Source organism: Diadema antillarum, unplaced genomic scaffold (genome assembly GCF_040938485.1).
Source record: "Diadema antillarum isolate AM-2024a unplaced genomic scaffold, OU_Dant_1.0 scf00000095, whole genome shotgun sequence".
NCBI classification, from domain to species: domain Eukaryota; kingdom Metazoa; phylum Echinodermata; class Echinoidea; order Diadematoida; family Diadematidae; genus Diadema; species Diadema antillarum.
This window is the reverse complement of record NW_027270984.1, coordinates 2559343-2586064: the sequence shown is the minus strand read 5'-3', so window position 1 is coordinate 2586064 and position 26722 is coordinate 2559343. Positions and strand designations below refer to the sequence as shown.

Sequence of the window (26722 nt, the reverse complement as noted above, 5' to 3'; positions counted from 1 at the left end):
TTTCATCATGGAAATTCAGGGAACAATCAATCAGCGGAAACAAGGGCCAAAATACACACACACACACACACACACACACACACACACACACACACACACACACATACGCGGATAAAATCAATACGCTACTCGTTTCTATCAGTGAATGTATTCACTAATTCATTTCCATCGTTGCGAGGCATACAGGAAAAAACAAACAAACAAACAAACAAGGCCATGATGCAGAGATGAACCCTTTAGAGCCTCACCTTTAGGCTTTTTACTTTATGAAGGAAAGCTCCATCAAAAGCCTTTTTTCAGACATGTTCCGATGGGTCACGTTTAATGGGGGCACTGTTGTATAGTGGACAAGTCTCCTGGCTTTGAAACGGAGTGTCCGAGTTCGAGTCCTGCCAAGAGCAATTTTACGAAGGATTCAACGTTTATTTGATGAAAATTTGTTTTCAATGACCGAGATATCTAAAAGAGTGATAATAACAAAAGACGACAGGCCACGCCTTTTATTAGGATCTCTATATTTCACCTTGTTTTTGGATATCTCAGCCATTTCAAAACCGATTTTCATGAAATAAACTTTTGATACCCCTTAGAATTGCGTGCTCTTTGACATCTCATGGAGTGGTTTCTGAATATCTCACAAAGCGTTAAAAGTTAAAATCCTCACCTCCACCAGAACTGTACACATGTCCTTTAAAGGATCTATCTCATTGGCTGAGACGTCTCGCTGCTACCGCGACCAATAAATAGCCACGACTCGAAAGACGAAAGAAAAAAAAACCACAAATGAACACTTTCGATTCTCTCGCGACTCCGTTGAGACCAGGTCACTACTTAAGTGTACTCCGTTTACAGTCCCACAAAGGAGATGAAAGACACGAGACCAAGCCGACCTTTCGGGGACTCAATAAATGACCATCTTCTAGGAATTACCGACATTTAAAAGATCACATACTTCCTAAAATGATTGTGTTTCTTGTTATATATTTCTGTATGTTTGTTTGTTTGACTGCATTCGTTGGCATGTGTATTTCTCATGGGTTTACATTTTACCTGTCACTATTTGCAAAGTAGAAACAACAACCATCTATTCCCCGGAATATTATTCCTTCTTCAACTTAATATTCGTCCCCGTCAGCATTCCATGTCAGTATGTATAGGTAGCATAATGGGATCCAGCAGACAGAAAGCAAGACGATGATAGTTTTCATACCACGCTTATTCTAACAGCATGTTGAATGATTTATGACGAGTTTTCTTGCAAAAGGGTCTAAATCCACTTCAACTATATAATTCCTAGAAAATAAAGGTTTACTCATTCATTGCATTCATTCATTCACTTTGGGATTTGTGTTTTTGTTTAGTTTCATACAATTCTGTGTTTCCATACAATAACCTCTTTTGTTATGTATATAAGTCATCATCATAATGGCACACACACACACACACACACACACACACACACTATACTTGCAGCTGTAATAGCTTATCCATTATCATATCATATAACAAAGAGGTATGACAAGCTGCATGAGATGCATATAATTTTCATCGATAATGGTTGAACGGCGCCCAGTGTGCCGGCAAAAAATAATGATAAAAATGATAAAACGTCACGTGACCATCGTACAGTGCAATTACACAAGTGACCTGAGGCACTGAAGCTGGAAAAGAAAAATAAAATGCCATTGACGCCCAATAATAGCTCTATTCAAGAAGGAATCAATTTCCTTTCGAAGGCTTTACTAGGACTGCAAGTGAAATAGGGCTTAAACGGGAGAGCCGCAAATGTAATTGTGTTAAGTATGCCGCGAAGCTACAGGTGCTTTGTTACTGGTGTTTTGTTTTTGTTTTTCCGTTTGATTGTCACGATAAACTTTAATACTTGTACATCAGGGCTTGAATTACACACCAAAATTGTATGTGTGGTTTCTGTTTTCTTCTTTTTTATTTTGGATATGGACAGAGTAAAACAAAGAAGACCAGATATAAGTAATATTATGCGTTGTTATATAGTTTCTTTTAGCCAGTCACAACTATAAATTATTTTGTTGCCATGGTTGTGTTTCTAAGCGGCTCCATCACCTAGTGTTGATGTCTGCATAACACACTAGAATACTTGCTGGAAAGGGTCAAGCAAATATTCTTTACAAACCCCCAAGTATGCTTGCTATGACGCTGTGAAGAGAGAGAGAGAGAGAAAAAAAAAAACAAACCCCTACATCTGTATCTGGATGTCTATAAGAGTGGTACATCTGCATGTTTTCAGCCATTGTACCATCCATCCACCACATGGGAAATATAACGCAGCTCTATGAGGATTCATTAAAGATAGCTGATGGCATAGTCAAATCCAGTGTAATATCATAATGACTTGAACAAAAGAAAAGAGAGTAACAAAATTAACTTGGGTAGCAGTATAGACACCATACTAAAGGCCAGATCAATTACTAAAAGCTGATTGGCATCGCGCGCTAATTTACTAATTGTATTCATCTACATATTAGAGTAGTCGACATACACGCGACGTTGCTTTAATATGTAGAGTGTATTGTGGTATTAAAGGGACATGGCTGGCAAGTCTCGAACGTGACCTGTACAGGTACTGCTCCCTCCCCGCTGGCTGCTGAATATGACAAATTATTGAATTAATGATTCCCGTGGCCTATGAAAAATTTCTACTTCGGAGAATTACCTTCTTATTGTGAACGAGCATATTCCATGCAATGCCAGTGGTAATCTGCTTGGCTGTTATCGTGACTATGTTGCCGTTGGCAACAGAGTCGGTCATCAGTCAATCGAAAATGGTAGAATGTGACAGAATACCATTATCTCGTGTTGAGCAGAAGTGATGTCTGACAATAAGGTCTCGATACTATAATAAAAATGAAATGGCTCTATAGATTGAAATGATGATCATGATCATGATGATGATAATAACATTAATAATAACAATGATAATAATGATACCAATGATAATAATCGTGGAAGGCACCTTTTCTAGGAAAAAAAAACCCTGTGTGGAATGAAACATTATGTAATTTTACCTCACGAGTGAATGGGTTACAAAGAAAAGAAAAAAAACCTCTCCTCCATCCTCTCTCCCCTTTCCCTCACTGTCTGTCTGTCTCTCTGTCTGTCTATCTACCAACATGTTATACTATATTTATATGTGTGTGTGTTTATATGTGTGGATTATCATGTTTTTTTTTGTGCTTGTGTGTGAGTGAGTTTGTGTGTGTGTTTGTGTGTGTACGAATAAGATGAATAAATACCCCTATCAAAAAACGTAGCAATTATATCTCCCCGTAATTGCAACTTTCCCGTTTTTTTTCCTTCTATCCTGACTCTCGGCCCATCGGTCTTAAGAAGTTTATAAGTTCGTAAGAAGGCAGAAGAAACGCTATTCTATGCTTCGTTACCTCTTTAGATGCTGAGTTCTCCTGTTTCTAAGTTACTACGTCTTCAGATATTAATTTGTGTTTGCAGCTATTGATTAACAAACTGTTAATCATAACTTCAAGTTTTGATAATGGCGAAAGTCATGATTGTCATGTTTGACAAATTTATATGCATTTATCTCATTATTATTATAGTCAATACTCAAGCTTCATTAGTGAGTCCATCAAATTCAATCACAGATCCACGCCATGATAAACAACAATATCGACAAAATCAGTTCTCTTTATAAATCCTATAACCATTATATACATGTCGCACACTGAACAATCAGAAAAACTAATATTTCACGCCCCAAAGTCTTTGTAACAGAGAAGAACCTCACATCGCAGCGGCAAATTTTCCAAACGAAGTCGATATTCCCTTATACGTAAAGAAATGCTTTTAATGATATTAACAGCAGAAAACATAATTATGAGAGTATAGGTTTCAAGTGATCTCCAAAGGCGCTCAAAGCTTGCAGTCCCAGCCACTTAACTACACGTTATCTGGAAGTTGCAACTGGCATCACAATAATTATATCATTATTCGAATTTCAGATAATAGTAAACTGTCAAATCTCTTGTATTTCCTGTAGAAAGGCCTATATGGTGTTTTTTCTTTCCCCCTCTTTTTCTGATGTTTTCTGTAACATCCATGGTAGCTGGGTGTAATGTAGACGTTTAAGGCTATCTTTATCACTTTTAGTACTTTTTTGAGGCGACGTAACATATTATCTGGCAACACACTTGCCACAATATGTCATTTTTTCTTGACAAGCAGTACGTTTTTATGAGACTGATATTTGCATTGCATGTCGTTTGTTTGAAACAATTCGCAGTCCCGTACACAACACTGGACATGTGTATACTTCTACAGTCTTCAAGCATTCGCTGCTTCCCATCGTACACATGCTATATCATGACCATGACACATGCTTCACGTGCTATATAAATTGGTTCCATTCGATTCAAAGTGCAGTGCCCTCATCCGATCATTCAAATCAGACTACCGCATGTAGAAATACTATATACACACAACCATTATTCGTGTTCAGTTTAATATCATGTCACTTTTAGTCGTACGGTGTATGTAAACAGAATAAAATGCGTATGGCCTCGGGCTATGTTAAAATGATTATTACGCCTCTCGAGTGTTCTATATAATGGTTACCCTTTTCAGCTGTCCTTGATCATTTTTTTTTTCTAATTATACTGTACAATGTATATATTATCAATAGTATTAAGAACAACACGTGATTATGTGTATGCAGATTAGACGCACGTTATGGCAAAATTATAACTAATTAGAACCGTACCTGCCGGTATCTTTTTTTTTTAATTCTAAATCTCGAGAGATATATTACATTTGTACAGATAATATTAGAATTCTCACAAATGAAGCAAAATACTTCCTTGTCATTTGCTACCAACAACCTTCTTCTCAACATTACTTCTGAAATTATTGTTTAATTGGAAAGAAAACACTGATGTAAGGAACACGATCATTACAATCATGATAGCAGGACTATAGTTTCTGCCTTTAATCTCATGATCATAAGCAACGAAACATTTTCTTGAGGTCAGCACACTTATTTATTAAAAACGTAGGCCATGAGATACTAAACAAGTGCTAGCATTAAAATCATCACGCACTGAGGACCTGCCTAAGTGGTGAAGATAACTATTACGGTGAACAATTTCAGGAAGATAAATTTCATATCTAAAGTAACATGTCGTGGACAAGGCGGTTACATTGTTTGTTACATGACAAAGAATGTTTACGAAAAGGTTAATGTTTAGCCTAGAAAGCATGACAGCATTGCAGCATAAATCTCTATCCCTGCTTAGTGAAATTTCCTTACAGAAAGCCTTAACCAAGTGTTAACAAAGTCATCAAACACCTGAACATAGACGAAATCCCTTCGGTGATGTCAAAAATCAGCTAATCCGACACTGATATAAAAAATTTCATTCATTTTCTAAGACGTCTAAAGTCATCATGTTTTTTTTTTCTCTTATGAGTATATAATTATATACTATTTGAACCTTGGCAATGATTGCATATTTTCTTCGTGATCGGAATCAGTCTCAAGAGGATCATTATAACAACAACAAAAACAAACAATGATTACCCAAACAAACAAACAAACAAACAAAGACATCTTATCCTTCTCCCTATGATCTTCATATATTTACAATCAGATGAGCCTTAAAATGGGCAAATATACTTTATTTGCCTGCAGTATATTATATAACAGCAGTATATATAATATCTATAATACAAGTACTTTATGTAAAAAAAAAGTCCGATATCTAACTTCGTGGCATCTTCTTTCCGAGCTTCAAAACCTATGAATGCTTCAAACCTAGAATGAATAAGTTTGTTTGTGAATGTGTGGAGCCTGTTGCTGTAGAAATTTGAATTGATCATATTCAATGTATCTATGCTAAGGCTGGTCTGTTGAAGTGGAATGACCCATGATGGGAGGCACCTATCAACCGCCCTCTCTGGGCATGTATAATAGGCACTGCTGTGTGTACATCAGTGCAGTAAAGCGCATCTGAAGAGGCAAGGAGTAGAGTTACTAAAATTATTCAGTGGAAAATGTTCTTTCCCAATCGGATTTGTTTAGGTTTTTTTTTTTCATTTAATGTGAACAAGGTCCAAAGAATGAACGAGGAAAAGGACTCAACATAATTGAACGAGTACTGAAGTAAACAAGATTGTAAAACAGCAACAACAGAGAGAGTACAGTCTTCCGTGGCACAATATCACTTACACTATGCAAAGTTCGATTCACTTTTGTCTCTATGCAAGCCAGGTATGATCACTTTGACGTCTTATTGGCTCAAAATCTCGACGTATTTACATAGACGGACTCTAATTCTGCAGATTTCAGCAGAGACGGACCTGAATGACTCCTCCAAATCGCTGTCTTAGACTTCTGAGATTCCTTCTCCATCTGAGAGACACTCTCCCCGTGCTTCACGAGAGGGCGCCCTGACATGGTCTTTGTGTTCTTCGAGTGTTCGTCCCTCACTTCGACGACGTCGTAGACCTCGTCATCTGCGAACACTGAGATCGAAGGCGGCTGCGTCTTGAATGGGAGCGATGACGACGACCTTCGCTCATTCTCGTACGGACTGCTGGAATCAATGGATGCGTGCCGAGGAATGTCATAACCAAATTTAGGCGTTGACTGACTCTTCTTTGACCCTGTAGGAGTCATGACCATGTCATAGTGGTTATTCGGATTTGAGTCGGACTCGTTTCCACCACAGCTATTGGATCCCGGGACGCCAACGAGATCGTAATTGTCGCTGGAAAAGGGGCACGTAGCTTGGTCGCCGGCCATGTATGTACATGCCACGTCATCTCCGTTCTCGATGGCGGTTTTCTTCCCTGGGGAAGTCCCTCTCAGCAGGGGCTGAGATGCCGTGGCAGTTCCTGGCTTCACGTACATGCCATCCATTGAGAGGCTAATTTGGCCCTTTATCGGGGAATGGTCGGGGTTGTTGACTATGTCGTAGACATTATTACAGGAATCGGGCGTGGCTCTTGCATCCAGCACACGACAGGCTTCAGGTGACTTTGACCCCTTGCCTCTAGGAGTAATCTTCCCCGGTTGAGGCTTCCTCGGCACCCTAGGTGATGGTTTGGGTTTTTCTCCGCCAGGATGTTTAGGGGTGGGTGGATAGATCTTTTCCGCGGTTCCATGTTTCGATTTAGAGTTTGTCATGTCAAGGTACCCAGCCTTCTTGGATTGAGGTACAACAAGCAAGTGATTTGCTGCCGTAGGTGGCGGCACAGTATCAATCTTATTCTCCTTGCGTACTTTGGGAGCGGGCTTGGGAGGTACTTTCTTACGATTGACGTTGGTGTCGCTGTTCATATCTGCTTTGCTTGGCGCCGTCGAAGGAGTCTTATGAAAGGTTTGTTTTTCTTGGTCCAGTGTGACGTACTCGTTCTCAGTGACTAACTCGTCAATTTCGTAAACTGGTTCCTCTGGTTCCAGCTTTCCTTTAGGAAATGCTTGCGCGCCTTGGTAGGTAGCTCCAGCCGCCATCATACCATTCTCGCTAGCTGTGATTGGCGCATTTGAATCTCGCAGAATCTCGTAGGTGCTTGGTTCAGCAACCTCATCAAGTGCCAACCTGTCATAACCGGGGTTCGAAGCTGCTGTGAGGTTTTTATCTTTCTTCTTCCCTTTCATCTTGGCGTGGCGATTGGCTCGAGTTCTCGGTCCTTCAGCCCCTCCCATGCCGACTCCGGCCTCCTCAAAACCTGGTATCAGTAGGTCAAAGAGAAGCGAACGCATATTTTCACGTTATAGAAGACGTTCTAATGATATAAAGCTTATATCTCATGTAATTTTAATTGATTTCTTGAGTTCTTGTTTCTTCACAGTGAAAAAGATCGCAGCAATTTTGATCTCTGAATCATCAGATTATAGTTAGATATCATTTTCGGGAATGATGAATTAACATATTTCACCTTATATTGAATATTGCATGAAGAAAAGCATTAGAGACATTATGGACAATGTGGAAAATGGATGACGGGGGACGTTTAGTAATAGCATGAATATTCTTAAAAGTCTACAGCGTACTACCTAGAGATAAGAAAATCACTTTATCAATAATCTATGGACGGTTTCATAGAATATAAAAATTAGTTCTTACCCACATTCTGTCCCTCTGTTGAATTCTGGCTCTCCAGTCTTGATGTTATCAGCATGATGTAGAAAAGAGAAAAATAACATGAGGGGAAGTCAGAATTAGTATTATTGTATGATTTAGTTGATATGCGTGCAAGTTAGGTCCCAGATGACATAATCAGTTATGATTTCCTCATAAAAAATTAGTTCAATTCAGCTCAATTCAATTTATTTTCATTTTTTTTTGACAAACATAACGTACATTTCACACTTTTTGGTGACAAAATAATAATGTAAGCGGCACATTGTGACAGAAAGAGTGTATACCTATAGTGAGACATTATGATACATAATCGTTAGAAAGAAACACTGTAATAAATCACCAAAGAGAACAATAAGTACTGTACGAAAAATGGAGGGACCTACTGAAAAGACAATGCTTGTGATATGTGGACCACTCTGAAGTAAGAAAAAACAAAAACAACTAGAAATGTCGCTATGGCGACTGGTATGCCTCCGCCATAATGCATGATTCTCCTAATAGGTCTATAGTACATGTGAACAATGTGTGATTACATTTTCACAAAATTGGCAAAATATTAAAATGACATGTTTGTCGCAAATGTGTTGAATGATCACCTTCCTTGACCTAGGTTTAATTGGATGAATAAGAGAGCATGTATTTGGGGATTTAAGGACTGTAACTTGACTTTGATCCTTTCGTAAGTTTATGCATTGAGTAATTTTCAAGGTATGGAGAAAAAATGCAATTTCTGTATTGAATAGTAAATTGTTACCATTTTCATCTGGCCTTTGACCCTAAAATTCATAAGAGAATCACTGTCAGGCAGAACATGCATAGATACGTAGGCCTACTAAGTTTCAAGATAACTTGAGCCACTTCCGAGATATGGAGGAAGAAGTAAGTTCAGCACTTTCACTTGATCTTTGACCTTTGACCTTTTACCTTTTTGGCCAAAAAAAAAAAAAACTTCCAAGAGAATCTCTATTGGGTTATACATGCATACACCAAATAAAAAAAAAGTCCTGCTGGCATTGCATAAATATGAGGGAAATAGTAAAATTTTGAAGTGTTGCCCTTGACCTTTGACCCCTGACCTTTGACCCCATGAACCCCAAATTTCCTAGATAATCACTGCCAGTCAGTACATGCATATATACTATGTTCCATGAAGATACCTTGAACAATTTCCAAAAGCGGAGAAAAAAGTCAAATGTTAACATTTTTACTTGACCTTTTGACCTTTGACCTCATGACCCCAAACTTTCACCAGAGAATCTTTAATTGGGTAATACATGTATACACTAGGTTTCAAGAACATATCTTCAGGCATTGTATAGATATGGGGGAAATAGTGGAATCTTAAGCATTTGACCTTGACCTTTTGACCTTTGACCTTGAGCATGTGCACCCAAAAGTTGATAGGCACAACTTCACCCCCTAATACACATACATGCCAAGTTCCATTAGGATACCTCAAAAAGTTTTACGCTGTCCACAAAATTCATTACGGACGGACGGACGGACGGAAGGACGAACAACCCGAAAATATAATGCCTCCGGCACCACTTCGTGGCGGAGGCATAAAAATAGATACAACATACTGTAAGTTCGGAAGCCCACTAAAGAGATAAGAATAACATAAAAACAGGATGATAAGAGACACAACTGACGTGAAAAAAAAAGACAACAAAAGAGACGAGAGAATACAACACAGACAGCGACATGGAAAAGAATAACTGGGGAATACACCGTGTAACACCGTGTTTATGAATAATAAGAGGAAAATAGAAGAATTGCAGAAATTAATTAAAGAGAGACACAAAATTGTGGTACCTACACTCGGGTAAAGTGGCAATATCAAAAGGCCAGTGTAAATGTCGACAGTAATAACAGACCTACATGCTAATTCAGTTCTATGGAACTATAAGATTGTATAATGATAAGACTTGAATCTTCTTCTTTTTTTAACTCAATGTATGGACGGAACGATTTTGATTTTGTTATTTAAAGAGTATCAAAAATTAGGACCAGTATAAATAAATGCGCTCTAAGCTAATATATATACTAGCATTCGTGGGAGAGGTAATCTGAACTCATTATAAAGCTGAGCGGGATATTTATGAAGATGCTAAGTTTTAGTGGTGGATAAATAAATCAAAGAATTAAGGAAAGAGCATTATTGCCTTCCAATAGTTTATATGAATAAATCTAGATCCCAAATGCCCTCTCAATTTTCTACAATGTAATCTTTTGTGTGTTTGGGTGTGTGTGTGTGTGTGTGTTTTTTTTTTTGTAGAATGTAGAATGTCAGCAACGGGCTCCTTGGTAAAGGGAAAATAGATAAATCACGTATTAAATCTATAAAGAAAAAATGATCTCTGGAGTTAATCATTGCCTTGACATTAGTTTGGACACATGCCTTTTTATTTTATTGCCTATCATGAAGAGGAAATAACACACGTAGGCTATAAACTTATATGAAAGAGAAGGAAAATGTTAAATTTATTGTTTGTTTGATTGTTTGATAAATACTTTATTTTCTGCAAATCAATACACATAAGTTACATAATCATGAAAATGCAGGAAATATACAAAGTAAATTCAACGCAAAGTCGTTTGACTTGCATAAACCACGATACATATAAGTACATAATCATGAACATGTAGGATATATGTAAAATAAATTTAACACAGTCTTTTGACTTGCATAAACAACGATATGAAAGAAATTTAATATACAGTATGCATGTCTATGCAGCAGTGATAAGAATAACATTTATAGTTAAGAAACGATTGTGCAGAGGGCCGCCATTATAAGCATTGCTTGAAAAGATGGCCGGCCCGAGGAAAAGATAAGGACGTACTAAATTCGTAACAATATAAATTCTGCTGCGAAGGTAGCAGGGGAAAATAAACTCTGGTGTGTGATGGTGGTGGTGGTGAATGTGTGTGCAGGTGCTTGAAGGTGCACAATAGCAAATAGGCTGGAATTTAGAATAGTGAAATTGGTTTACTGAAAGAGACCAACATTAGTTATATAATTTATTTGTTTTTAGTTCATATTTGAAATATACTGTAATAAAATGTACTTCTTTAAGTTTGCTTTAAATGAAAACAAGGAGGCACACTGTTTCAACTCCTCAGGAAGAGTGTTCCATGCATCCGGACCTTGATGTCTAATCGACTTTTGAGCAAGTAAAAGCTTCGGATTACTTAAGTGAAAATCATGGGAACGACGGGTAGGGTATGAGTGAATATGTGACCGTGCACCTCAAAACGAACATAAAGTCGCACACACTGATTTTGCGTGAGGACTGAAAATAAGTGAAATGGGTCAACCTAGCCGAACTTGACTTTTTCATATTTTCTGAAAGAGTGGGTCTTCTTTTACATTATGCTAAAATTTGGTATCATAAAATCGGCAGGAAAGTGTGGTTTTTTAGCAATTTATCTCAAACATTTTTGGTAGAATAGTGTGATTTGGTGTGTCTTTAGAATCCCTTTTTCATTTCTGAAAAACCTTGTCCACACTCTTCACTTTCAACTCTAATAACTTTTAAAAGGATAGTGCTACTGCTTTGAAAGTTGGCATTAATTATGGACAGAATGTGTTAATGAGGCATGGTTAATTTCAATTTAATCTAATAATCCCTTCATTGTTGTTACTCTGGTGGTTTACTTCCTGTTTTTTGTCCCTTTCATCGCACAGCCAGCACGGTTTGGTAAAGATTAAGCGCTTGAATAGACACTGTACTTCAGAGCCTCTTTTCTCAGTTCACACTTTTCCTGAGTTTGTGCTTTCTTTCCAATATTTAGATAGGTTAAGAGAGTCCATATGCTTTGAGTTATACCTCATTTTAAAGCTTAAAGTCTGCTCTTTCAGAATATGGTCTTAACTAAAAATTCATGTCTGGCGACTTTTTGTTTGTTTTGAGGTGCAGGGCCACATATGGTCATTGGTTACTAGGGTATTATGGAAAAATGGTAATAAATTTCAAGTGTGTTTATACATAAATATGGCAGTCAGGTATAAATGTATATCATGGGCCTTCAAAGTTTTTAGGCGATAAAATATGGGATCAGTGTGAGCCAAAAAATTTGAATGTGTGCATATACGAAGAGCCTTTTTTCTGGAGAAGAAAAATTGTGTTCAATTTTGTTTTGCTACTGTTGCCCCATACAATATTACAGTACATTACATATGGTAAAAATAAAGTGTTGTATAACATAATTAAAGTTTGATCATTAATTAAATATTTTATTCTTCTTAAAACACCAGTTGCTTTAGATATTGCTGTTGTAATATTCTGAACATGAGTATTGCATTGTGTACTGTGCTGATGCAGCTTGCATTCCATAGACATACTGACTGTTTTGAGTGAAAGCATTATAAATGAGTGGAAAAAAAAAGTCGCCCATGAATTCTCACAGTAATAGTCAGGTACAAATGTCAAGGCACGATCACACCCATGAACGCAGTCTTTTACATAGTCTCTATACACAGTCCTATATAATTAAAATGCAGTCTATTACTTTACACGGATAAAAAAAGATTTACCACTTCCCGTGTAAACACTATAGGGCATACGTATTCAAGCCTCTCTAGCAGGTGATAGATTCCATAGTGGTAATATGTCGAATCAATCCCCGTTAGTTTTGCCAGTTTATCGGGTTTATCACGCAAACCGGAAGTTATAGGGTGGACTTTTATCTCATGAAAGGTCAAATTTCCGGCGAAGGTCAAACGCTACCCGCAAATAGTAAAAGAATAGAGAGTCATTTGGGATTTCGTCTCCCATTCATGAGCCGTCTTTGCACGTACGTCATGTCTTCCACTTTCACTTTTTGGCATAGGAAAACAAAGAAAGCAACAACAACGACAACAATCCACGCGGTTGATTTTGGGTTTTTTTACCTTTTTTGCCCTCGCTATGTGAAGATACAATTATGCTGATGAACTCAAAGTCACATAAAATTCTCAATTAACAACGCATCACAGTTATATTCATTACGAAAACCTAATTAAGTCACGGCGTAATTATTATTTTTTCTTTCTTCTGATTTAGATATTTCATAGTCCTTCTGTCTCTTTAGTGTCCAGATGATCTCTAATATTTTGACCCGATGTGTTATCCTTGCGTACCAGATTCTATTCCAGAAAATCTGAGACATTTGACTCCAGATTAACTCTTTCAGAGGAAAAAAAATAGAAAGAAAAAAATGGATAGAAGTCGGTCATGAAGTTCAGATGCATTTAATTGCTATCAGGAAATTAAATGTAGTAGGTAATGGAACTTAATACTTGCTTATTAGTGAGGATCTGTGTATGTGTGTGTGTGGGGGGTGTGGAAACCCATAGCAAGGCATGTTTTCTCTTTAACAATACACATATCAACCATGTAATCATAAAAATCTAGTGACATTATTACTTCCTTTCAATGTTATGATTTTTTTTTTGTCGATTAGAAAATTTTGCGATGATTTCCCTAATCATAATGGGATTTTATTATTACAACTTCAAGTTATTACAACATCCGGTCAAATTTTTACTGACTGCAAACAGGCAAAAATAGAAAGATTACAGCATTGCCACCTATTAAGACCTTCACAGCTGACAAGAGGCATTTGACTTTTGAATAATCTGTCTCGAATTCATTTCCTTTCTAACCTTTAAGAAGGCATAGTAAACAGAGTTGTCTGTTTTGCTGACCTGAATATATAAATATAACATATGACCGTGCATCACAAAACAAACAAAAAGTCGCACCCCTTAATTTTACGTGAGGGCTCATAACAGGGGAAATGCGTCAACTGACTCAATCTTGAGTTTTTCATATTTTCTGAAAGAGCTATCTTTCTTCTATATTATTCTTTAGTTTGGGATCATAACATAAATGGGAAAGTGTGTTTTCCGCAGTTTTTCTACAACCCATTTTGGGGGGAGAGTAGAATGATCAGCTATGTATAATAGAGGCCCCTTTTCATTTCTTGAGATCCTTTGTACACTCTTCACTTTCAAGTCTAATAACTTTTGAAAGGATAATTTTACTGCTTTGAAAGTTTGCATTAATCATGGATAGAATGTGTTGATAGAATATGCTCAATTTCAGCCTAATCTGATAATTTCTTCATTGCTGTTGCTCCAGTGGTTGACGTCCTGTGTTTTGACCCTTTCATCGCACAGCTAGCACTGCTTGGTGAAAGATTAAGCGCTTGAATAGACCCTGTACTTCAGAGCCTCTTTTCTCAGTTCACACTTTTCCAGAATGTGTGCTTTCTTTCCAGTATTCAGGTAGGTTAGGGGAGTAAGCTTAGAGTCTGCTCTTTTAGAATCTGTCCTTAACTAAAAATCCATGTTAGGCGACTTTTTGTTGGTTTTGTGATGCAGGGTAATATATATATATATATATATATATATATATATATATATATACAAAATCTAAATTTCATTTGGTTACATTTTCATTTATTGTTTGTGCATGGTATAGATTAACAAATCACTTGAGAGAACATACCAACTGATTTATCTTTCAGCATGACTATACTTTGCCCATGAAAGTATATTTGAAATCATCGTGACAGAATAGAGGTATATCATATATATCATTTACATCTTTAAATATATTTATATCACAGCTGATCAAAATCAAAAGTCTTCTGTTCCAAATAATCAAGGATACAGAAAGCGAATGACGTTTTCTTTTCACGTTAGTTACGTCAATCCGCAATGTGACATTAAGAGAGCAAAAGTACGTGCACCAGGTCTGCCAGGATCGGCATGACCGACAAAAAGTCCAAGGCTTTGTTTAGCACGTGCACAATACCGTATGCCAATATCAAATTTTGAATATCTTTCTGTACATGAAGAGTTTCATCCCAAAGCGAGTTAAGCGCCATTTTTTCCACATTTGAAAGTATATAAGTCATCAGGTAGAGCAAAATAAAAATTGTTAGATAACAAGTGATATTCTTGAAATTATGATTGGAAATACCACATTATTTTTTTTTCTGGTATCACTTGCTTTGGTTTTTTTGGTTTTTTTACCAGGTTTACTCCAAACATCTCATTTTAGCAAGAATGGAGTTAACTCGCTTTACCATTAAGCTCTTCACTTGTTTTCCGTAAAATATATTTCTTTATATGGAGTCACCATTTCAACATTAAGAAATAACCCTCACTTCCCATAAAATATTATGCTTTCAAAAGAGAAGAGGAAAAGTTTTCAAAACTAGGCAATAGCAAATTAGAATGCAAATCATTCCGATAACAAAGCTGATGATAATGACTGACATGACATTGCAATCAGCAACATTTTGCATGTTTTGGTATCAATAATGAAGGTAAGTAAGATGTGAGATTACACATGTGCTGTAATCATCACCATTATGAACATTATACTGGTATAGTATTATGACGGAAGTGAGAATTGAAGAAACGGTGTTTATGATGACAAGAGTCTTTTAGAAAGCAGTTTTTATAACACGTTCCAATGCCCCTGTTTTCTTTTTTCCCCAACATGTTGGTTCAAATTGTATTCAGTGTTTTCGATCTTAAAAATACAGGTGGTGATATCTACTATAAATATATATATATATATATATATATATATATATATATATATATATAAATTATATATATATATATATATATATATATATATTCAATTCAATTCATTTATTTTTTATTCTTCTTTTTCCAACAAAACATAACGCATAATATATTTGGAATTACATCATAAACATAAACATTCGACTTTGTAAAAGATAAATATATATATATATATATATATATATATATATATCTTACAGCGAAAGTAATGTCTATTATGAAAATGATAAAAAGGTAGGGGTAATGGTAAAATTGGTCTGCTAAGTCTCTGCATGTCGTAAGCTTCCTTGAGTTTCGGCATTAATTTTCATTTGCTAAGCATTGAAGCCAATTATCATTGTTAAAGGAGACCTTTTCATACTTTTACATTTGAACAACTATAGATTAGTTATGTTGAGTATAGTGTTTCAGAATTTATAGTGATTGGGGTGAGGAATAAGAATGTTTTCAAAATTTAAAACAAATTGCAATGTACAAGGATGATGACATGGCATCCTCACCATGAGAATGCATGAGTAATGTGGCTCAAGGAAGAAGAACAAAAGAAGAAGGCATGCATAGATTTCACACAGGTGAACATGCTAAGCAAACGGTATTGTAATGGAATTACACTGTTAGATTTCTGAAATATGTGAGGCTCCTACATGTTGCATGTCATCAACACCGTTCAGTGTAATTTGTTTTAGATTTTTCAGAGTATTAGTTCTCTGCTCATGGACCACAAATAATTTCACAAGTCTATACATGGATATGTCGATATAATATGTACTATACATGATGTGAAATTATGAAAATCATCTGAAATGCCCTTTAACCGGTTAATCTGCTATCCGTGGTTTCCCTACAAATCATGACAATGTTCCTCACCTTGCTACGCGCTTTTTTCCCGATCGACACTTCTTGCAGCAGCAACACACTCCGCAGACAACGATGATGAGGAAGACAATCACGGCGACGCCCACAGTCACATACATCATTGTCGGATTCGACAGAAAGCCCGCAGATGCCCTGGTTAAGCTTTCGACAGTGGCGGCAGGTCCCGCGGTAGCTGTCCGAAGTGAATCACTGGTTCGAATCTCTCGAGTAGTTGCAAGTGTAGACGGGACCATTGTCGTCATCTTCTGGGTCGTTTTTGACGCGGATGTTGTTGCCTGCGTTGTCGGCGGTGGCGTGCTTGTTGTCGGGGCTGTTATGCGGATTTTAGTAGTAAGTTTCATGTCGGTAGGAGATCAATTAACAACTTCACAAGAACATAACTGAATATATGCTATATATCATTATAATGTATATAATAACTCGATAATAATACATTTCTTTGGTAGTCCGAAAAAGAAATGAAGTTGCCTGAAATAAAAGAAAAAAATCAAAAAATTTCACTTTGTTTTTAGGTGCCCGATCGGTCCATCAAAAGATAAACTTTTTAGTAACTTGGAAGCCGCATATCATTTTTTTTAGGCCTATAATACAACAGAATACACAGGATGTATATGAAAATTGTTGCAATTGCAGAAACTAACAGAAGTGTTTAGATATTATATATTACCATGTATGTATATATAATTATTATGTTTGATAACAATAATAGAAATAATGATAATAATAATAATGATAATAATAATAACGGTAATACAGTGTACTCATAATGCGCCAATTCCACATAACTAATGTGCCCAAGGCGCAGTAAGAAAAGTGAATTATGAAATACAAAAATCATACACACACTGATGTACATGCATGAAAGTAAATGAAACAATAATGACGAAAAAAAAAAGAAATTACATAATGTACAACTCTACTGGACAGCAGTTATAAACAAAATGAATCTTGAGGGAAATTTCAAAGCAGTCAACATTCGAAATGTAACGGATAGCTTGAGGCAACTGATTCCACAGGTAAGGTCCAGCATGTGCAAATGACCGATCTCCCCATGATTTCTTCGTTTTTGTTACAACAAGCAATCTACAATCGGATGATCTTAAGCAAATGGGAGGATTATAGATTGTCAGCAAATTAGCATTGTTCTTCGGGGCAGTTCAATATATGCTATGAAATACAAAAAATAATAATTTAAATACAATGCTAGACTCAACGCAGGGGCGGATCCAGGAATTCTGTAAAGGGGGGGGGGGGGGGGCGTGACTAATATTTCTCGTGCCACTTCCGGGTTTCATTTCATTTTTTTCTTTTTATTTCTTCTGTTTTTAACGAAAAAGAAAGGGGGGGGGGGGCGTTCGCCGGTGCGCCGGTTGCGCCCCCTCTGGATCCGCCACTGCAACGGGTAACAAATGCAGTGAAGATAAAACAGGGGTAATGCGAGTATTTCATCTGGTAAGGGTAACAATACGGGCTGCCAAATTTTGCAGTTTTTGTAACATTGAAAGTTGAGATTGTGGTAGCTGAAACAGAAGTGCATTACCAAAGTCAAGTTGGGACGATATAAGGGTTAAACTATTTTTTTTTTCTGTGGCTGACCGATTTAAATACTTATTAAATGTTTGATGATATTGCTGGAGAAAAAGGAATTGAAAATGATCTCATGTTGTACAACATATTTTATGATATGATATATAACATAATGTAACATGATGAAATATATTGCAGCATAATTATGATATCATATAATAATACAATATAATGTAATATGATATATTATCATATCAATGCAATGAAGTAATAATCATGATATGATAATACTAATCAAACGAATGCATCGAGACAAACGACAAACTTACACATCGTAGTTATGCACCTGCCGTCCTGCTCTTGCCATCCAGGGCAGCACACGGAGTCGGCGACGTAACCCACGCGATAGCTCTGGCGGGTGGAGGTAGAATACACCGTCCTATTAACAAAATAAAAGTCCCAAAAAGAATTTTTCGTTACAAGAACGATAATACCCAAATATTCGATGAGAATTCTTTAGCTTCAAAGTGTACGTGTCACTACCTGTTCCCTCTAGGAAAGAAAAGGAACTATAAACAGTGTGGCTCACAGGTTTTAAAATACCAAATACTGAGTATAGTAGGGATAGCTGCAATTCCGTCTGATCTGTCTGGTATCTCAGTGCCTTCCTGTACTTTTCATACGAAAGCTAGGAAGGCCAATATGAATAACGGATGCAAGGGAAACGTGGGTGTAATTTGATGTGTTCCGGCAATCCATGAAGGCAAAAATTAGTTGCTACTGACAGAAAAATGGAAATGAAAGTTGATTTATTTTGCATTTGGAAACCACCACACATGCCTATATAAGGGAATGTACATTCAAAGGGAATAAGACATTACTCATTAAATTTGATGCCAGACATATTTGGCCTTGTCCTAGTAAGCAATAAACAAAATATAAGAAAAAATAGTAAACGCTGTTGCGCCAATGCAGGAAATGAAGCCATGGGGAGACTCCCTCATGTTACAGTTCCACATTACATAAGAGAAATGTTCAGGGAATTTTGTAAACATACTGATGACGGTCCTCGAGATGGAACACTCAAATGCGATCTCCTTGTGTTCAGCGTATGGTGATAAGAGTAAGGTTGATAAATTACGTGTTTACTTTCCACGTAGCTATTGATAATACCCTCTGTGGTAAGTATTTCCCACACTGCACACTTTACCATGAAGTTGAATGATTTTTTTCCCGCATGAAGAGACTGTTCGACTGAATTTTAAAAAGAATCTTGGCAACAGTCGAACATTTTCACCTATGCAATTCAAAAAAGTATAAAAGATTACTGAAATGCTCCCAAGTTATCGCAAGTCTTTGCAAATAGATTTCAACTTTGCAGAAAAATACTCTCAACTGGACAGAAAAATAGCAAACGAATAGTCTGAAAATATACATAAATCGGCATCTTATTGGATCGAGGGCATTTCATTTGAAACGGTGAAAACAAAACCCGGAATGCGAAACACTGATGACTGTCTGTTTGTTATTCATTTCCGGCAAACTTGTTCGTGACACAAATTTCCCTTTAACGAAACTTGCAATGGTTCCCAGAAAAATATATGCAATTCACTGCTGCGAGAGATTGTCTTTGCCTCGATTTTTTTTTTAAAATCCAGGTATTATACTATGCCATATTGTTTATATATATATATATATATATATATATATATATATATATATATAATCAAAATAAGAAAGTTCAGCGTCTGTGTGTAATAAATAGATATCAGTTGGAAAAAATCATATATAATATATATATATATATATATATATATATATATATATTTATTTATTTTATTTATTCATTTTTTTTTTATTTATTACAACACGGAGAATTCCCTAATTTTATCTGCTGACTTTCCGGCCTGAAAATGTCGCTACTATTTTATCTATTCTACCGTTTAATTTTTGTTATCTATCTGTTTGTTACCATTTGCTTTCTTGTTGTACCTTGTCGTCCAAGGTGGTTGGGTCTCATACATACCTGTATCTTGTGCACTTAAATATTATGACGCACGTCGTGTAGTACTTTTGCGTCGCGGACGTCTTGAATGTTTGAGTGTAGGAGATGCCACGGCTGTGTAGGACGAAGGAGACAAACAGTAAGACACAGACCGTTAGAGTGATACCTCCATTCCACAGAGATTTTCTCTCATCGGTCACTCATTGGAAGCTAAGTTTATCACTCTGACCACCCACTGAAGTGTATTGTATCGCCGTCCGATGAATCCGACTTGTGTTGGTCGAACATCAGGTCAGTGTCAGACATGGGCGGTGATCTGATGAGGCAAGATCGTCCGATGAGAATCACGGGCGACATGTCTGACATTGACCTGATAGTCGACCGACCAAGTCGGATTCATCAGACTGCGATCCGATACACTTCGGCGGGTGGCCGAAAGCAACGATCTTTGCTTCCGATGAGTGACCGATGAGATAAAATTCCTGTGGAATGGAGGTAGTATATAGTACAAATGCACCAAGCACGCGCCTTAAGTATACATACACATAAACAAGATATAAAAGCATACAGATAAGAGCGTGCACGGCCGTACACAAACTATCAACAGTAAGCACTTACGTTGCCATAATATCTTCGTTGGTCATTATTTCCTTTATCAAATACATGATTGGAACAAATGTAACGTATCATACAACACTCATACACCACAAAATACAATAAGAAAAATTATGTTCATGCATAACAATATCCCGTAAAGATAATATCGCATATATTACGAACTTATCATTATGAAACAAAACAAACGTTGTTTGGCGTAGATTAAAAAAAAAAAAAAAAAACCAGCATGCTTTCTGCTACAGGTTTATTTTGTAGAGTTGATTCTTGAGTGCGTGCAAATGTACACTGTAAAAAATGCGACATGCGACATGTTTATGAACTAAACACAGCGTTACAAATCTAAACACTTTGTTTAACATCTAAACACCCGGTGTGTATAGCACGTGTAAAGTATTGAGAGTTAAAGTGTTTAGCTTGGAGTGTTTAGTTGGAGTGTTTATTCTGGTCACGCTATGTTAATCTCAATATGTCCATATATATATGGAGAAGTGTTGGAAATGGCGTGTCAATTGCAATTTCGTAGTTTCCTTTTATCACGAGAAAGTGGAAACTGTTACGACATCAAGATGCACTATGAAATAATTCATGTTTTAGGCCTTTCATGGAAATGCCTAATCAATAAGGGAAAAGGATAACCTAAAAATATGTAATACAACTGTAATAAATCTAAATTTTTGTTTCGCATGTACAGTCCTATATTTTAACTGCTAGAGAAAAATGGGAGTTGCCTTTGTTAAAGATTTCGTTCATGATTTAGGGCATTACCCAAATGTTTGTTGGTTAGGCCTAAACACTTCTACTGTCAGGGTAAACAGACGCGTTTACATTTAGAACGCCTCGTAAACACGTTCTAAACACCGCACATGTTTAACATAAACACTGTGATACTCGTACTCTACAAGTCAGCAGCGCATGTGACATGACGGCCGCGGCCACAACGCACGCAGTGGTGCCCTGTGCGTGCGCTTCTAGCGCACACTCGTGCTATGCATAAATTATGACCATAATCAATGCACAATTGGCGGGAAAGGAGATGTGCGCGTACGTACCTAGCTGTACGGATGGATCTGTCTGATTGGCTGGCTGGTGCTGCCCTAGCAGCGTGATGTGCGTAGGCCTACAGTACGTGCGCATTCGTTCTAGGCTTGGTATTATGTCCACTACATACACTGTACAATACGACTCGATCGACTGCACTGCTGTTGTATTACTGCATAAAGGAGCGGATCTAGCTAAGATGGCGTTGAAGCGATAAAGTTCTAGCCTGGCCGGTCTGCATGAAAGCGGTAAGTCTGCTAAGTCGGTGAATAACAAGATTTATTGCAAAATTGCCCTCGTTTAATGTAAAACTGTAGTAGGCGTAGAAATAGGCTACGCCCTTAAAGATTTTGCTCGTTTGTTTTAGTTTTCTATTTCTAACTGTTAAATCTAACGTTAGAACGGGGAACGCTCTAACTGTAACGTGTTAGTGTTGTTAACGTTACAATCAATACAATAGGCCTACACTCTACAGATTACCGGTACCGTAGTTATGGGTAAACTCGGCCAAGCGGGCAAACTCACTGTAACTTTAATTTTACGAAGTTATGAAGTATCTTTCATGTGAATGACGATGAGTTAGTGACTAGACTCTATATTTTGAGTGAAATTCAGTTTTATTCCCTGTAAATTCTTCATAACTCAACAGGTGGTGAAAATTGAATGTAAAGCCCATTAGGATGTCTTGGAAAGGGATGCCGATGGCACCAAAGTGGGTGACGATGATGTCCTGACGACTGTATAAATTCTGCAAGACATTACCTCTGCTGGCAGAGAACGAGGCATGGTGCAGTCAGCAGAGTAAATCAACTGGGGATAGTACATCACTGTATACTACCCATGTGGAAAGTGGAAATCAAGTAAGTAATCTACTCAAAATTGCAGAGCCAAATCAATGAATATTATGTACTTAAAGGGCATGTATAATGAGTTTCTATAAAATGCAGATTTTAGATGCTTTAAGTTCTTTTGTTTGTTTGTTTGTTTGTTTGGTTTTTTTTTTTTTGGGGGGGGGGGGAATTATGTACTCCTGACTCCTGAATCCAATCCATTAGCTAAAATAAATATGGAAAATTGATTTATTGCAAATATTGTTGAAAGTGTAACTTACAGATGTGAAAATCTTCACCCAAGAGACAAAGGATACAGTAATGGTCGTAACTCTGCTTGATAATGATGATGACTAAGAAAGAAGCAACAGTAACAACAAAAAGACTTGAATTATTTCCAGAAAATTCAGCAAAGTAAGTAAAAACTGACGCAAGACACTAAATGCTAATGTGATGAAGGGATTCTGTCATTCCTTTTAATTTGAACTTGCTTATGGATTCAGTCAACTTCTTTGCTATCCATTCATTTTCAGAATCTATGGGAGCAGTTAAGTCCATTGTATTGCAAAGCCACCTGATTTGTTTTCCTTGTGTAATCATTTCTTTTTACCAGCACCAGTACGTCATGGAAGAATTGATCAGGGATCACGCCAAACCTGTCTGGATTAGACTGAAAGATGCATGCGCTTACTTCTATACAACCCGTGTAAAAGTGCAAACATATGAGGATTACAAGGACATCGCAAAATATACTGATATACAGTATATCTATAGGCCTGCATGCCATATGAAGGAAATGAACCATGGATAATAATTTTGAATGTTAATAATCTTTTTCCCGCTAGCCATGTGATGTCTCACATCGTCATGATGCACTACAGACCTATTAGGAGGCATCCCACCTGTTAGAGCAACCTTTCTATTGTTGTTTTTTTTCTTCACTGACAGTGTGCATCTAAACCTGTATACTAGAATAAAGTAAATCATATGGGGGATGATAGGGTTTTGTATGCGATGGGGCTTCAGTTCTCCGTGTGTGTGTAAATGCGTGTGTGTTACATAATGACGAACCTCTAAAGAAATATGAAGGTAGGGGGCCTATATAATTCGAAGATGAATTCAATGCTTTTTTGATGAAAATTGGTTTTGAAATGGCAGGGATATCCAAAACAAAGCGATTCTATTGTCCTCTGTGCTTACGATAATGGTCACCTGCATTCTTATTGCTCATAGATATGTGTAATTGTCTTTTTTTAACAGCTGGTACGTAAAATTGTAATTTTATCTAATATGTAAAGACACTCTCTCGAAATCGTTTTGTACTATTAAGAAAAACAGTTTTATTCACTTCATTTTATTCATTAACCAATGTCCTTGTAATTCACTGTTAAGATATTACTCAAGAACTTTGTTCGATTGGCTTTCTGTTATATTCTTGTGCAAAAAGGAATATAGAAATCAAAACAAATCAAATCAAAATATCCGCCATTTCATTTTTTTCCCCTCAGGTGCTTCCAATACAATCAGCAGATATTGGACGCAAATAAGAGGCCAGTAGTTGCATTTGTTTGGAATTCTTTGCAATTTTCTTGTAGACCTGATAGGAAATGCAGTATTCGGTAGTTAATATTTTCTTTCTGAGATATTCTTGAAATCGGTCACATGGAGAGAGGTATTAGAAATGTAGTACAACATGTGTGGAGAATAGGGAGGAGTCTTGCAACTGACTGACAAATTGACAAGGGAGGAGTCTTGCTGATCACATCGCGTGTTCATGACAGCCTTGCATACCCTCCCGCCTCCAGTTGCAATGCATTATTTTTTCTTTGTTCATATCCTCTTGTCTTTACCAAAAATTCTGCTGTGTCGAGATTGAAAGTAGCCCTCCATACCATGATTATGTGGAGTATGATGAGACTGATTAGACTCTAATAGACTATTCATGTATACCCATTGAGTTTCACTTCTTTCTCCATGGTTCTAGCAAGGTAGAAGTTTTTTCTCACTCACCCCTTGATATCCACTCACATTCTAATATTTCTCTCAAAATAGCAAAAGTGAAAAATCCGTACAGTACTGTTAGCCTACATGTACTTTCAGTGATCGTCGCAGTGAAAAGAACGATATCATGTATGTATTTAAGTTCCATTATTGGTACTGATCAGGGGAGTGCAGATGTTCACCACAGGCTAAATACAGTGAAAACATTTTTTTTTTGTTTTTTTTTTGGTCTCTTTATGATGGAGTGCATCATCTACACTCCCTGATCAGTACCAATACGACCATAGTGTTGTGCATGGTATAATTTGCCGTGAGCCTAATCTGGTTCGGGTACACCCCAAAGCACTTTGCCATTAATTGATGCAACTCTAAGGTCGGCATGTATTTGTTCACAGACCTGCAGTTATGTGCCTGGAGGTGTTACATACATGTCAAGGTTCCGAAGCGTCGAGTTGCAATTCACAATCAACAAGTTTATTAGTTTGTTTTACAATACTAAGAATTAGTTCTGAATACAGTAGAAAGACGGCAATTCTTGAAAGTAGGCCAAGAATTACATGTGACTGAAAAGTAATTGTTAAATGCAATATTTGTTTTTCTCCAAAATGAGTTGTGTGCCATTTCTGCATATACAAATTTTACTGTGTGTATAGGAGATATTTCATTTACGTCTTCGTGTACAGGCCAGTGACTCCCAGGTATCTTGCATTTAACTCAGTATGGTGTCGTATAGCAAAACATGGCAATATTTAACAGGGGAAATCCAGTCCAAATACATGTTAGTCTGATAAGAAAGAGTGAATCAAGAGTTCATTGGTAAAATTTTGATCGAAATCGGATGTAAAATAAGGAAGTTATGACATTTTGAAGTTTCGCTAATTTTTGAGGAAACAGTTCTTGAATGGTTGATATGAATATGCAAATGGCAACGTGGGCATGTCATTCCCTCACAACTTACTTAATTTCAAGTTTTTCATTCAAACGCAATTATTCCCGAGGCTCAAGTCCTGATATATCTAACTGATCACTTTTCTGAAGTTATTCAACCAGCAATACCATAATGTTTCACATTTCATTAACATGAAACATTGAATTTCATCATTTTTTTTTGTATACGATCAATGAAAAATTGTGAGGTTTTGGCATGGTCAACTCACTCATTGCATATTCATATCCACTTTTAACTGCTTTGCAGAAATTAGCAAAACTTCAAAATTTTATAACTTCCTTATTTTTCATCCGATTTCATTCAAATTTTTACTGTTAAACTTGTCAGATTTTACTCTTTTTTATCAGACTATCTCATATATTGGACTCGATTTCCCCTTTAAAGGATTTTAACTTATTATTCATTAGATATTGCCCAAGTTTGACTGATGTTTTGATAACTTGCATTCAGAGAATTGCCTTTGCCTCTTGTAGCCAAAATGTTTGTGAAAGCTAACCCAGGTCTTCCCTGGTATTATGCGATATAAGTGTGCTGATGATTTGGTACATACTGGGTAAATTCTATATAATGTTATGCGTTTATCCCATTCCATGCAAAAAAAAAGTGGAAACAATCCACTGTACACTAATAAATACATGGGAATTAACACGCATGATGATATGTCTCATTTAAACACGTAGAAATTATCATGTATGAATGTATGATGTGTAAACATGTCTCATATAAACACGTGGAAATTACCATGTATGATGTGTAAACATGTCTCATATAAACACTCAGCATGTATAAGGTGTAAACATGTATCATATAAACACTGAGAAATTGCGATGTTTAATATGTAAACATGTCACATGTTTAGTGTATGCAATTTTGTGATCGATCTAAAAATCAGACATGTGTTCTGAGAATAAACACTAAAATGGCAAATAAACATGTCGCAGTGTTTTTAATCTGTCACAGCGAATAAACATGTCGCAGTGTTTACATAGTAAACAGTGCGTCATGTTTATTTTTTGGTTCAGTGTTTAGATTTTAAACATTGTGGGTGATTATGTGACTGTGCGGTGTTTAGTATTTAAACACTGTGAGTGATTATGGTGTAAACGTTTGGTGTTTAGGCTATAAACACAGCAGGTGTTTAGTTTTTAA

The 26722-nt window shown here is 36.7% G+C and overlaps 1 protein-coding gene across 1 annotated transcript in view; it reads right to left on the bottom strand.

Annotated features, from left to right (window-relative positions):
* Window positions 1-5024: 5024 nt before the first annotated feature.
* The window catches only part of LOC139718519 (uncharacterized), a 30260-nt gene continuing 8562 nt past the window's right edge, over window positions 5025-26722 (bottom strand). The window contains exons 2-6 of the mRNA XM_071629991.1: window positions 20159-20251; window positions 18462-18571; window positions 16597-16915; window positions 8121-8158; window positions 5025-7722 (exon numbers count right to left, since the gene is read on the bottom strand). Of these exons, the coding sequence (XP_071486092.1) occupies window positions 6287-7722; window positions 8121-8158; window positions 16597-16915; window positions 18462-18571; window positions 20159-20251 (1996 nt within the window). The 3' untranslated portion in view covers window positions 5025-6286. The remainder of the gene's footprint in view (window positions 7723-8120; window positions 8159-16596; window positions 16916-18461; window positions 18572-20158; window positions 20252-26722) is intronic.